Source organism: Ammospiza caudacuta, chromosome Z (genome assembly GCF_027887145.1).
Source record: "Ammospiza caudacuta isolate bAmmCau1 chromosome Z, bAmmCau1.pri, whole genome shotgun sequence".
NCBI lineage: Eukaryota > Metazoa > Chordata > Aves > Passeriformes > Passerellidae > Ammospiza > Ammospiza caudacuta.
In genome coordinates this window covers 73983935-73998278 of record NC_080632.1, presented here as the reverse complement: position 1 = coordinate 73998278, position 14344 = coordinate 73983935, and the positions used below count along the sequence as shown (strand labels likewise).

Sequence of the window (14344 nt, the reverse complement as noted above, 5' to 3'; positions counted from 1 at the left end):
GTGCTACATTCTCATTAATGATTTACTGCATAGTTAGCTTTTTCCCCTGCAAGAAGTTTCTGCCTAGTGAAATATGTCATGGACATTTAATCCATTTTGTGCTTTCAGATTCATCAACTTCCAGCAGCAGGAACCCTCCACTATTGCTTCAATACTTTTTCTGCTGCTACAGTGTGTCAGCTGTATCAGTAGTCATATTAGGGTTGTTTAATGTTATGAGTTGTTCAGAAATGCATATTAAAAAGACAGAAGCCTTGGTGTCACAAGGGAACACGGCAGAAGTTCTGGTGTTTTGTTTTGACCTATTCTTAGCCTCTGATAACATGTCACAACAATAGTCATAGTTACTTGTGTTCTCTTAGGAAGGATGGGGAAAACAAAGCACTACTCTGTGCAAGCCGCCACTGTAGTACTTTGTAGTAAACTTGGCCCTTGCAGAAGGGCAGCAGAAACTGTTTCATGAATGCTTCTGTTCTTAGGGTTTCAAGAAGACACTAGTTGAATGGAACAGAAATGAAGCAAGTACATGCAGGGATATGTGCAGTCAATCCCACAGCTTTTAAAACCACATGTGAGATGTGTGGCAGCACAATGCTGCTGCTCTGTAAATGCTGGGAAGCGGCCCTGCTGGCAGCAATTTCCAATATTAACTGAGACACACAGATAGGCTACCAGAGTCCTGCACTTGTGTAATGAAAGGTGGCTCCATCCAGTAACAACCAGCAGCCATGGGTTATCTGCTGTGGCCTGACATACTCCACGATCATGACCTCCATGTTTCTCTTCAAACTCTCTTGGCCAACTTCTCACAGACTCATTCTGTTCCCAGGGGATTCACAGAAATTTGCCTCCTTCTCCTTTTCCTCCTCAGAAACCCTCTTGTAAGTTCGAGAAATACCAAAGTGAGGAAGACGAAAAGCCATTAACTAGTAGTGCTTAATGGAATAAAATTACCAATAAATGCCAGTATTTAGGAAGTAACTTCTGCCTAAGCAAACAGCATTGCTTACTGCATGTGCTTAAAATATTCACACCCTCTTCTTCCTTTACTCAGGGGATTTTTCTCTCCATTAAAAGTCAGCAGATAAGAGCAAAAAAAAAGCTATAATTACTGCAATGAGACTTCCTCAGCTCAGTTCCTAATAGTAAGTGCATGTACACACACATGCACACACTAGGCCTCAAGTGTTATCAAGCTCTTATGGGACAGAAAGGTCTGCTTCATAATAGTACTTGTTCAAAACATACAGAGCTATTACTTGCCTCTGAAAAAATGGCAAATATCATCAATACAAGAATCCAAAACTATAGTGTATTTAACCAAAACAAAATGAAAAATTTTAGAACAAAAATACAGCTTGAAGTTTCCTTACACTATGAGTTTTCAGCAAAGTCAATCTTTGTATCACCCACACACAAATCTTGTGACTAAAAAAGGAACACATCTTGCCCATAATTAAATGTAATTGACTATAATATATCATCTTATTTACAGGAAAAGCAGGGAGACCTGTTTATCGATGGGCTAGTTAATCCCATTTTTAAAATCTGTACTGTAGAATAGCAGTAACACATCAATAAAGTAGATTAAGAATCATCCATCCAACAGATCTCCATAAAAGTAACCAAAGAGAAATTACTGCTGCTTGGAAAGGCTCCTGGTTGGGTTTATGAAGTGTCATTGGCATATTTACTCTCAAGTAAATACAGCTCACTGCAGAGTAAATTTCCAAACAGGCAAAGATCAGCAAGAGTGGAAAATGACAACAGCAAAAGTCACGAGGATTCATCTGATGTATGCTGTAGTATGTAATAACAAGGTACATCTCAAAGGTAACAAAAAGTCAAACAGTCTTGAAAGTTGCACTTTATACTTTCCCATTTTGAAAACATACCTGTTATTCACAAATTTGAGGTTGCACAGAACTGAGAGGCAACTTCATAGGTAAGATAACCAATACCAGATATAAAAAATAATCTTTTTGATAAATATGAATGCAAAACTAAAATCACTATCTTTTAGATAGTGATTTTAGGGATGAACATGTAAATTTGCACCATTTTGAGAAGGATCACAATCAATCTTAGCTTCAATGTTTCAAGAAATGCATGTGTAAATGAATCTTGTTATCAGTACAAAATGCTGTCTTCATCTTTTGATAGTTCAGATCTTGAAGGGCCCATTTCAGCCTAGCCATAACCCTTCTCATTCCCCACAATTACTCACACAGATACCTGGATTAGCCCTTCACATAACCCTTTCTCCCACATCTGCTTGTATGGCTCCCATGTCAGACACCATCCCCTCTCAATAAAAGCACTTTGTGCCCCAGCCACTGCTCCATGACTTCCATGCTCAGAGGTCTGCTCACAGACTTCTGGGTTCAACTAATGCTTCTCCAAGAGACAAGGACATTCATTTGGGTTTTTGTCCACCTTTAATCATCTTTCAGTTTCCCAAGGCCCTTAACACTGCTCAGGCAGGTAGAAATATGTTTCATTGCTTTAAACAAGGCTAATAAGGAAGTTTGCCTCTAGACATCTCTGATACATACCGTATCTGAAAGTACCATATTGAAAGCTATTGAAAATATCAAACTTGTCAACAGTATGGAAGTCACTAATGTTTAATGCTAGAACATAAAGTTCAAAGAATGGCTTAATGTTATCCACTGCTTAAATAATGCTGGAATTAGCTTATATTTCTATCATTGAAACCTGAATGTCTGTTTGGCTAAATACAGTATTATTGCTTTTTCCTTAATGTATTTGAAAGGGCAATGCTACAATCTTTTGACAGAAATACAGAAAAATAATGCAGGCTCTTTTTATAATTTTATAATGAACTACATCCTGGTTTACACTTTCCTCCAACTTACTGCTCCAGGAACAACCATACAAGAGTCATCGCTCTCAAGAAAAGGCATCAGTCCTCAGCCAAAAAAAAGAGACATTTGAAAGGCATGGACATAAAAGGCAGAAAAAAGACTTGCATAAATAATTTTTGCTTTTCACAATGCTCAAGCATAATTTTAGAAGGCTTACTTCTGATAATGGATTGCTTGGTGCCAGCAGTATGCAGGAAAAATACACATATCCTCTATTTTACTACTTTTAGCTTAACAACTCCCATTCTATTTCTGCCCTTTTCTCCTTTGCCTGGCCCTCAGCTACATTTTTGTTATACTAAACAGAGTACACTGCCAGTAGTTCAAAAACCTACTTACAGGAATCATCCAGTTGGCCAGGTCACCGTACTTAGACACCTGCATAGCTCCAAGCATCGTCAAATCAACATGGCCTCTGTTAACAGAAAGTGTGTAATTAGCATATCATGTTCAAGTAACAGCCCACAAATCTTAACAAGCTTTTGTTCATGCTCATTACATCAATTTTAAAATGGTGGCATATGACAAATGTAGCAACTGTTTGTCACACACGTAGCTGGGGTTTTTTTCCCCCCCTAGATGTATCACTGATGCAAATGTCTCTCTTTATGCTTACTGAGCCTCAGAAATGTTCCTACTTTTGTCTGGTTTGGTTAATTGCATGTGCAGTCAATCATCTCTGAACTCATACTTTTTAGTGCACTCCTTAACGTATTTACATGCACCCATTATCTTTTCAGAGCCATTAGGATTTAGTGTTTGTTTGCATCCAAACTCCTTTCCAAAAAACAAACAAAAAACAGGTGCAGACGTTGAATTTCCATTAAGGAGGTGGAATGAGGATCACAATTGCAAGCTGAGCAAAGAAAATATACTGAGTGCAAGTACAGATTAGATACTTGGAAATGACCAAAAAATAGTTGTTAAAATGTCACTACAAATGTGTTTATAGATGGCCAGGTGGTAGTAGGCACAAACATCACCATGGTATCTATTAGTGCAGCGTTTTTTTATTTCCAATAGCTAGATTTAACCCTCTGTAAACCATAACTGATTAAGTCCATGATAATTTTACAGGTTGTTAAATGCTAACCGCATTTGGAAGAAATACTTCTGAGTTCTGCCACTGATGCAGTTTATTCTTTTCCTGTTTCAAAAAGATTAGAGTTTGTGTTGTTACATACCCTCTTATCATTGCAAATGATTCATCACTAGAGAAATAGGAAGAACCTGGAAGAACAGTGACTGTCTCCTTACCTGTAAAAGAAAAAAGATACAGTATGCATTTTGTTTCTTTGACAAATGAAGTCACAGCTATTTACCAAGAAATAAGAGTTTTTTATAAAATTCCTTTGGATTCAGTACAGCTACAGCCTGATTACACTTACAACATCCCATGTAAACCTAATCAATCCTAATGAATTGTGAAGCAGTTTGTTAGAGTTTCTAATGATAGGCTTGCCTGCTGTTTGACCACCAGCAGGTCCAGGCAAGCACCAGGAACATCAGAATGTAGGAAATATCTATGGATTTTAGCTTTCTGCTCCATTTACAGAAAAAGTAAGAAGTAACTGTCTTTTGAAACAGAGGAAGATAAAGCCTTCAGGACCCAGAGAGGCTGCAAAGAAAAGCAAGCCGATCAGATTGAACAGTTGCTAATGATGAAAAATACAAAAAAATAAATGACAGGTCTAGTCTATTCTTGCTTTTTTAAAGGGCACAAGAAAATGTGCTTCTGTGTTCTGTACTGTGCTCTGAACAATGCTTGATGCAAGCAATGGAGCACACCTGGAAGAGTCTTTATTTTGACTCTGTTCAGGGCCCTTTTCTTCCTCTTCTGCCTGTTCTTTGAATCAGTCTAAGCAACAAACATTTACAGAGGGTGCCTCTGATAAGGCAGAAGAAACACAGATGAAGATGAAATTATAAAAGAAGCACGGTAAACTTGAGAGAGGAAAAAAATATACAAACAAAAATATTTTAGCAAGATATGACATACTGTAACAACAAAGGGGAAGGAGAATGATGCATCATTAAACAGTTTCCAGAAAACAGAAGAAAAAAGAAAATGAGATTAACTAAGAGAATGGGAAAAGGGAAAAAAACTGTGCATAAAACTTAAATAAGAGATCTAAGATATGTGCTTTACCTACTGAACTCATCTGAGGCATATTTTATGCCATTTGTATGGAAATTAAATAGAATAGTATAGAATTAAGGTCATACAAGTGGTCTTTCACACTTCTCAAGAATTCACCATGCTAACACTCAGACCTGGTGAGACAGCTTGAATTATCTTTCCCTACAGGACACGCACCCAAAGCAGTGACAGAGAAAACAGGGTTTCCAGGCAGCAACATGGAGAGAGAAGCCCAGGATAAAGTGACAAGGTAATGATGAGAAGAACGACACACAGGCTTAGGACCACAGAATAATGTCAAAAGAGCACCACATTACCCACTTCTTAAAATGCTCACAGGAGGTCAATACTTTAAAATATTTCTGCTGTAATACAGTAGTATACTTTTCAGTTGCAGTCAAGATATCCTTCATGAGAGACATTAAAAAAATGAAACAAACAGAAAAACCCACACCTATTTCAGAGCATTAAAATTACATTTGCAGAGAGAAATTTGGCAAAAGCCCAAAACAGGTATATGTTTTAAAAACTTTGAGCTGGACTTTGGGGCTGAGGGATCATTCCAGTTAATGAATGAGAACAAGATTAATTTCTATTTCTCTGCCATTCAGCTTCTGTTTTCTTCACATGGTAGATTGGTGGTAGGTCTGATGCTTGTCTATCCCATGTCCTGTTTACTGCAGCTTCAGAGGGACATGTGAATGTGCTTAACATCGAATTAACAATAGTACAATAATCTAATTTTCTTGTTGCATTCTGACATGTTATGTTAGCTTCATGTCTTCCAGACTGACTCTTAAAAAAATTTATCAACTATAAATAACAATTCAAGACCATCTCAATTTCCATGTTAAAGCACAATTTTTTTCAGATAATAAATTAGGTTCTTGGATATTTTTTTCACTGTCACTCTGTTAATATGTTCGTTTTTCATACACACCCATATTAAAACTTAAGTTCTAAAATGCATGCATATAATTTCACTCATAGTATTTTTTTCTTATAAATATTTTTATTCTTCCAGTGAATCCTCTGACATATTCCTTCCTGTAGTTCTTGAAACAATTACATATGTACTGGTGAAATGCTGGACTCAATTTCTTAAATGATTTTTTATTTCAAACCAGACAATGGCCTCAAATAACTCCACATTTAAAATATAGTAACAGAGGCAATTACCTAGTGCTATGATAAGCATCATTTAGCTGAGCCAAGCAGCAAATGTTTCACATCAGTGAACAATTGCTGGACTGATATTAAATTAAAACCATTTTATGTCAGTGCTTTATCTCCTTTTGACTTTTCAGAGTTTAATTGTACTTGCTAACAGCCACTGAGAAAAGTACTCCCTGTATAAATACATATGTAGACACTCATCCATGTATTTGTATGTATGCATGTGTATATTTGAATAAAAAAATGAAATGTGTATCTTTTCCATATGAAAAAACAAGTCTGAAATGTCAGGTCTATAATCAATACCATTAATATCAATGACAAAGTCACAAGGCCTATTTCTGTTTGTCACAATGCAATATTTAAATGTATTTTTACACGAAGACAGAAAATGTACATAAGCACAACTTCTCCATGAAAAAAACAGAAATCAGGCGGGTGCACTAAATCATAAGAAACTTACATTTTTATATTGAATTGCATCTTCTGAGGTGAAATGCCCTAAAGCAGCTGGGCAATGACAGTATGTGAGAATTGCCATTCCCGGCTAAAAGTGGCAAAAGCAGCTGCCCACAGCAGTGCCCTTGGTGCGCCAGATGCCAGCTGCGCAGCTCTTTCCCACTGCCTTGGCTACCACTCCCTCTCTGAATGCAAATGAGTTATATTCCTGGCTGGGAATAAACCAAGCCATTATACACGGGATGTTTTAATACATGTCCCAAACATAAATCATTGAAAACCATTTTCTAGAAGACTCAAGGAAAAGCAGCAGGAAAACAAACCCATATTCCTTTACATGCTGCTCAAAACAATCTCACTTCTGAAAAGGATGATTTAACCATTTACTGATGGGCCTGGAAGACAGTCTCTCCCCAAAGAAGAAGATTATCGCTTAAAAGAAGACAAATGCATTAATATTTACTATCAAATAAAACAGGTCTCTAGGTTTAAATACTGTATCAAAAGAAAAAAATTAAATTACCATGGTTATTCTTTTTCCATTAATTAAATTTAATTAAAGTATTTACCTGCATTAATCAGATCTGGATCTACTTCATTTTCAAGTGGATAAGGACCCTGACAACAATACAGATGTATGTCAAGCATTATAATAAAATATCTCTAAAATATAATTAATAATTGCTATATTATTTCCAATGCTTATTACCAAAACCAGATCATGGCAGACATGCATTTTTTAATCTTATTAAATCAGAATTCTGTTTTTTACCTGGAAAACATCCTGATATTACAAGCCACAGTTTATATCAAGTAACATATCAGGTCTTTAGGACTTATTGTTCAAGGATGTTAGAATTACAAAACAATCATGAAGTGAGAGGTTTGTTTGATTTGAGTTTCTTTTTGTTCTTAATCTAAGTGACACACATTTTTCAAAAAAAGGTCATAACTGCAACTTCATAAAGTTATATGACAGTAAAAATAATATACACTTTAAGCTTTATTTAAAAATATGTTTGCTAAGGTTTACAATGCTTAGTCTTACAAATTCCTGATGGTTTGAGTCCAGAATCTTAAGGACATCCTTAGCAAAGTAGCACCATAAGCATAAAATTAGCATTTCCTAGAAAACTTCTCTGCAGCAGAGTGAGAACTATACAATGATATAATATAGCATATATATTTTTAGCAATATCATAATCAAGTTGGAGGCGCACAGGAAATAAAACCCAGCCACAGCAAAATAAAAACACTACAATAACTGACCAAGATATATCCTTACCAAACCCAAGACTCCATTTTCACTCTGTAAGTGAACAGTTATGTCTGGACTGATGAAGTTACTGGCCAACAGTGGGATACCAATACCCAGATTAGCTGAAAAAAGGCAGTTAAGGCAAAAACACTTATTGCAAACGAGTAAATTTTAAAAAATTACTTCTATACTATGAGCAGATTAGAACTGTTCCACTCACAAGCACTTTTGTTTTTACTTAAATACCTCATATTTGTGATTAATTATTTTGCCATTTGGACTGCCTAATTGCATTCTGTCAAATCCTATATATGATAAAAATATCAATGTGCAACTTCTACTTCAATTGGGTATTAATAAAATGAGAGCACCTCAGAGTCCGGTAAAGACAATGAGCACATTAATCAATCTGTTCTAAACAAACCAGATGGGTTTTTTATTCTAGTCAGCAATCACTTCAACCTATAGCACATCTACAGTGTGTGGATAAGGATACCATACATGCCATCCTCAAACTCCAATGCAGCCCGTTTGATGATCCGCTCCCTCACATTGTCTCCTTTTTTTTGCTTGGCTGTTGAGTCTTCAGGCTTTCGGATTGATAAGCGCTGCAAAGTAAGAAGTAATCATAAGTAAAGATTAGAATCCAGATTCTTGCTTCTCAAGACACAAAAGCTTGATTTGTGATTGCACTGAGATACTTGGTCTAAGAATAAAGTCATTTACTCATCTTCTACAAAAAAACCTGACCTTTTATTTTATGCATTCAAGCTTAGCTAAGCCAATGGAGTAATCAAAAATTGCCAGCGACAGCCTTAGAGCAAAACATTATTTCTTTCTCTGTATTGCCAAGCCTGATACATAGAGAAGTGGTGAAGAAGGCACCAAGCACTGTGCAAATACTAGCAAGTCTCAGATTCATTACCCCAGAGATACCTAAATAGATTTGTAAAAAGTCAGCCAAAAATACAAATACTGCTCTCTTTCTGCATTCATTCAATTCAATGAGCTGTTCTAGATTTATAAGGATTGAACAGACAAATGCCATTCATCTAAAGATACTGGGGAGCTAAGAATCAAAATTTTCAAACATAACTCTCAATAATCTTGCACACCCCATGAATTTGTTTCCTGTTATTTTCTCATCTTAAGTTAATGTTTTGTAAATCACATGCAGGTGAAAACACCATGACATTTAAGAAGTTTGTAACATCTTTCTTTTAAATTATTGTCTACATAGATTATGTTCTTTGCACATCTCTCCAATGCATGTAAAATTCATCTGGGAATCATCGTGTCCTGCACCCCCGTATGTCTTCCTATCTTCTCCTACTTCAGGCTACAATTAACACATCAGAAAAAAATTATCCTGTTACCTTTCATCACCACAAAAGAATTTTTGCAGAGTCACTTTCTCCTTAGGCAGTCAGAAACAGTCAATATAAATCCTTTTGAATTTCCCATCACCTTCCTTTTCATGCCTTGGCTATTTTCCCTAGAATTGCTTAGTTTGTGGATTGATAAAGTAGGAACAATTACAGAGGGTTTCTATACAGCAAAGAGAAGGCTGGATAGAAATTATAGCTGGTGCTAGAGAAACCACTTTTAAGCTATATTAGGCAGGAACTGCTATTTAAAGCCAGTAAGAATTATGACAGACTAGCTTCTCTTTATTTCTTTATTTCTTACATTCTTCATCTTCTCTCACCACTTACCATACCCAATGCTTTTCTGCGTACAGCCAGCTGATTTATAAAATTTAACAGAAGAGTAAATAAATCTGCCATTTCCTTCCTATAAAAGCAAGAGCTGCCAGAATTACAAAACTGCATAATCAAAATTAATCTCTGTTACAATTTTGCTTGGCAGTTTATAGTAGCTTTCTCCCTTACCCCTGCCCCCTTTTTTTCCTGAAGCATATAGGGAAGGGGGCAGATGATGAGGTAGGTATTCACCAGGTATTCAGTAGGTATTGACTAAATAGATATTCACTTACGCAGCCAAGATGCAGCAGAAGCAAAGTTTAATAAATGAAAAATTATTTCTGTCATAAAAGGTAAAAAGCTTTTCTGGGAGATAATGCAGCCATTCAGAAGAAGAAAACAGGCCATTAATTGTAATCTGACCCAACACAACCAGAGGGGAAAAAAAAGGTTTGACACATCTGTTTGCAGTCAATTACTCAACAACATGCAAGATGCTTTTGCAGAATGAACAGACGAAATTAAAAAAAGAGCTTCTTAACCTTAGTATTCACAAAAGAGAATGCTCAGAGAAAAGGCCTTGTACGACTTCCTGGGACTTGTGCTTTGATTTTAATAACAGAAGTTTAATTATTAAAATCCATTTCTGCACTTTTTTCCCACAGATTTTTTCTCCTTGTGTCATATATCTTCCCTTCTACCAGCTTATTTGATGAACAATTCCCACCTCCAGACTACAGAGACACAGAAGAAATACAGAATTTTCAGCTGCACATTAAAAGGATTGTCACATCACCAAAATGAATATAGGGACATAGCCTGAGTGTGACAAAGTCATAGAAACAACAAAGAACAATTACATAATCATAATTTTATTGGGTGTTTTCAGTGGTGGAGTATTATTGCAGCAATGTTAATAGCTATTGACATCTTTTATTCAGACCAGAAAGGCCACCAGTTAGAAAAGTCCCTGATAAAAGAAAAGGGAACAAAGGTTTGCAAGACCTTTGCAACATAATATAATTCAATGTACAGCACAAAAGGGACTGAGGCTGGCCCTACATGCCCACATCAAAAGCTGTCCAGTGGAAAAGAAAGTCAGATCCTTGTCTAGGTGTTCCCCTTGTCATATCTACAGCAGGTGAACTGAGAGGGAAGGAGAATTTAGTAGCATTTTCCACTAGATTTTCAACTGCAGTAAAGTCATCCAGGGCTACAGCAGCTGCCCTAAATTATTCAGGAACTGAACCAGACAGTATGTAGTGAAAGAAAGAAGGCTCAATCCTCGGGCCCCCACCTAACTACTTAAGTACCTATCTAAGCTCCAGTTTTTAGCAAAACTTTATGGGTCTTTCTCACACTATTTTCTCAGTGTTAAGACTTGGTGGCTAGACTAAACACCACGTAAATTTTAAATACACTCCAAGCTGAAATATGTTGTGACTGAGAAGCTGAGCTACTTACTTCAATTCTCTTCTCAAACTTCTCTCCTTGTAACAGACGATCAACATAGATTTTGGGAACATGAATGTCTTCTGGGGCAAATGCTCCTATATCAACAATTTCTTCTACCTACAGAGTAAAAAAGAAAAGGGAAAAGATTTAGAAAAAATTATTCAATGAGAGGTTTTAATACCAATGAAGTTTTGAAATGAAACATTAAATTTACAGCAAATGATGTCAAGAAAACTAATGAATGGGACAAAATATATAGTCTTTAAAACAGATTAACTTATCTGCTTATCTGCTCTCTTCTTTCAAAGTATATTTCTTTACAAAAAATTGAAAGTAATTTATAATTTTACCAGCCCATTTGTATGGCCAACTTGAAGAAATAATACTGTGTATATCAGTTACATCAGAGTTGTTTGTAACTACAAAAAATTTCTGCCCAAACAAAGAACAATATGCTACTAACAAAATACATAAATATAAGGCAGAAGTATTAATTTAGAGGATATAAACACAGAAGATGAAACAAAAGTGTTCCATAGTGTACTCAAAACTAAAATACAAAACATTTGAACTGTAATAATGGGTGGCAAGAAAGAAGACAAAAGATGAAGATCTAGAAGTCTTTATAGTTAGTTGAAACAGAGATTAAGCACAAAATGACACTCATCACCTGTAGTAGATTTGAAATGTCACCTATCAGGAGCAGCCCAGATAATAGGGGTTTTCCTTCCTTCTAGGCCTGAATTGGGGGTGATCGAGTAAGAGACGCTGCTATGGACAGATACTTGCAGCTAAGACTCTCAGCCATGGCTGGTGCTTTCCCTAACAAGTCTGAGGTACACAGAGCACATTTCACTCTGCCACACAACAGACTCTAATGTTAGCATTATTTGCATTTGCATCAGCCACAGAGAAAACATGTAATGTTAGAGCAACAGTCAAAGATAACATACAACAATCTACTACAAAGGACATAACAACGTACTCAAAGATCAAAAGACAATTTCCAAACTGCTGTATCACCAGAGATTCATTAAACTCTTAGGAATGCCCAAAGCTTAGTAACTCCAAAACAAGACCAGGGATATGGTAAGGGTAAATCTCTGAACAGCTGTCACCAGTGAAGCAACATTAAAGAGTTTAAAACTCAATTTGACAACCTACTGGACCATATGATCAATATTAAAATCTATAGTACGTCTGATAGAAAATTACCTTCCTACTGCGCCTTGAAATGTGACAATAAACAAACAAAGAAACCAAACAACCCACCCTAAAAGCAGGAGAGGGAAAAGAAAAATTAAAAACTAATGATCACAAAATCAGGTTCAGATGATCCCCAAAAAAAACCCTGGTTAAAGAGACAGAAAGGATGTGCTGTGAAATCTGCAAGGCAAACATTCTAAGCAAAAGGCAACAACAGCTACAGCAACACAAGCCTCAGTGCTCAAGGAGAATAGAGCCCACATCCAGAAAGCCATTACCCACAAGATAAGGAGAGCCAATCAAATCAGTATCTTGAAAATTCTGATTTGGGTATTCATGAAAAAATGCTAAAGTTTCATCCATCTCACTTGAAGTTTCTAATTTTATACGCTCATTTTAAGATTAATATGGAGACCACGTCAAACACAGGGGAAAATTAAAAAATCCTGAAGCACACAGCTGAAGCACATTGCACTTTTAGTGTAGTGACTACTGTCAGATCATCCTCAGAAGACAGGAGAAGCAGGAAACAAGACTTTCCAATGAAGCAATAGGCAAGCAGATGATCTGCTACCAGCAGAATTCCAAAATTCACCGTTTCTAATTACATTTATCTTCACTTATCAGATGGAAAACTAGGCCTAGGGAATACTAATCGCTCTGATTTGAACTTTCTCACAGAATAACTACATTTATTTGCTGCAGCAGCTGAGATTAAAAATCCAAAATCTTGGCACAATTCAACTAACTCAAACAGAATTATACTGTCAGAAAACTTGACACACTGAATTTCTCCCCCCATAGAATACACCGAATAAATTATTCATCAACAATAAATTATTGGATTTTGTTATCAGTCACACCATTCTGCTAATTGGTTTGTATTTTGTCTCTTGGGACACATCAGTCAGCCTGATAGCTTTTCCTCTATTATTTCCAAACATTATCCTAAATGAACACAACACTGCAAACTGTATTTTGTCCTAGGGATTTCAGGTAAGCCTAAGGATCACTGACAACTGGAACACCTTTCCATGTTCTACCACTATGTGGAATAAGCATCAAATGTAACTAAAATTAAATATGTTCAAATACCTCCACAGTAGTAAAGAGGAATTTTGAAAAGGGATTAAGAATTTGCATGTGATATATGAAAAATTAACTGTCTTCCAGTTCTGCAAGTGAAATAATCAGCACGTTACACGGAAAAGGGAGAATTCAAGCAGAGGAAGTACAAACGCCATCTGAGTGCTCCAGCTCTCTCTCCCAGGGAACCGAATGATGAGGCACCATAGATGGGCTGCCTGCCACCAGCACAGCCAGAGATGAAGCTGAGCCAGCTGAAGTGACACCAGGATATCTGATGGCTATGGGAATCAGCACCCCAGTGCCTCTGGCCACTGCAAGGCATTGCCCCAGTAACCTCCTAGAGAAGAATGATACGGCAAATTCAATAGGAAGGACCATCACTGGGCGTATTCACTTCTCTTTCAGGTTTCATGTTCCTTTATGAGTCGGCTCTGTAACACCTCTGTAGATGAAGCCTCAAAGAGAAAGGCAGGAGCACATCCATATTAATAATTCAAAGGATGCGTGTGAGTTTTTCTCCTGCTCTGCTCTCATCATACATATGCTTCTGTTCTTTCTTCTCTGTACTCACCCTGCCTCAGGCTTTATTTTGTAACATACAGAAGAATCTTTGTAAACATCAAAAATCATTATGTGTCATCCCACCCAAAGACACCAACTCTGGCAAAGCACAGAGAGGGAACTAATCAGGGCAGACCACCTCCTGTACTCTTTGTAATTAGAAAATCAAAATCCTCTGGTACCTTTTAGATGGCCTTGATCACATGTGTTCATCTTAAATCTTCATTTCATCAATGAACAAAAAGACAAAAAATGTTTACATCTTTGTAAACATTTTGTAAAAAGGAACTACGAGAGACCATGAGGTCTGACTTCCCTCTCCTGGGAAGGCTCTGATGCCTGATTCAAAAATCCTTTCATTGTTTGAAGAGTTTCACAGTACTGGAGATTTCTTCCTGGGCATAGTGTT

At 36.6% G+C, this 14344-nt stretch overlaps 1 protein-coding gene across 1 annotated transcript in view; it reads right to left on the bottom strand.

The window, feature by feature from the left end:
* OXCT1 (3-oxoacid CoA-transferase 1) overlaps window positions 1-14344 on the bottom strand; it is an 86129-nt gene that overhangs the window by 29286 nt on the left and 42499 nt on the right. Inside the window, exons 8-13 of the mRNA XM_058824533.1 lie at window positions 11089-11196; window positions 8418-8529; window positions 7949-8043; window positions 7233-7281; window positions 4073-4145; window positions 3228-3303 (exon numbers count right to left, since the gene is read on the bottom strand). Coding sequence (XP_058680516.1) covers window positions 3228-3303; window positions 4073-4145; window positions 7233-7281; window positions 7949-8043; window positions 8418-8529; window positions 11089-11196 — 513 coding nt within the window. The remainder of the gene's footprint in view (window positions 1-3227; window positions 3304-4072; window positions 4146-7232; window positions 7282-7948; window positions 8044-8417; window positions 8530-11088; window positions 11197-14344) is intronic.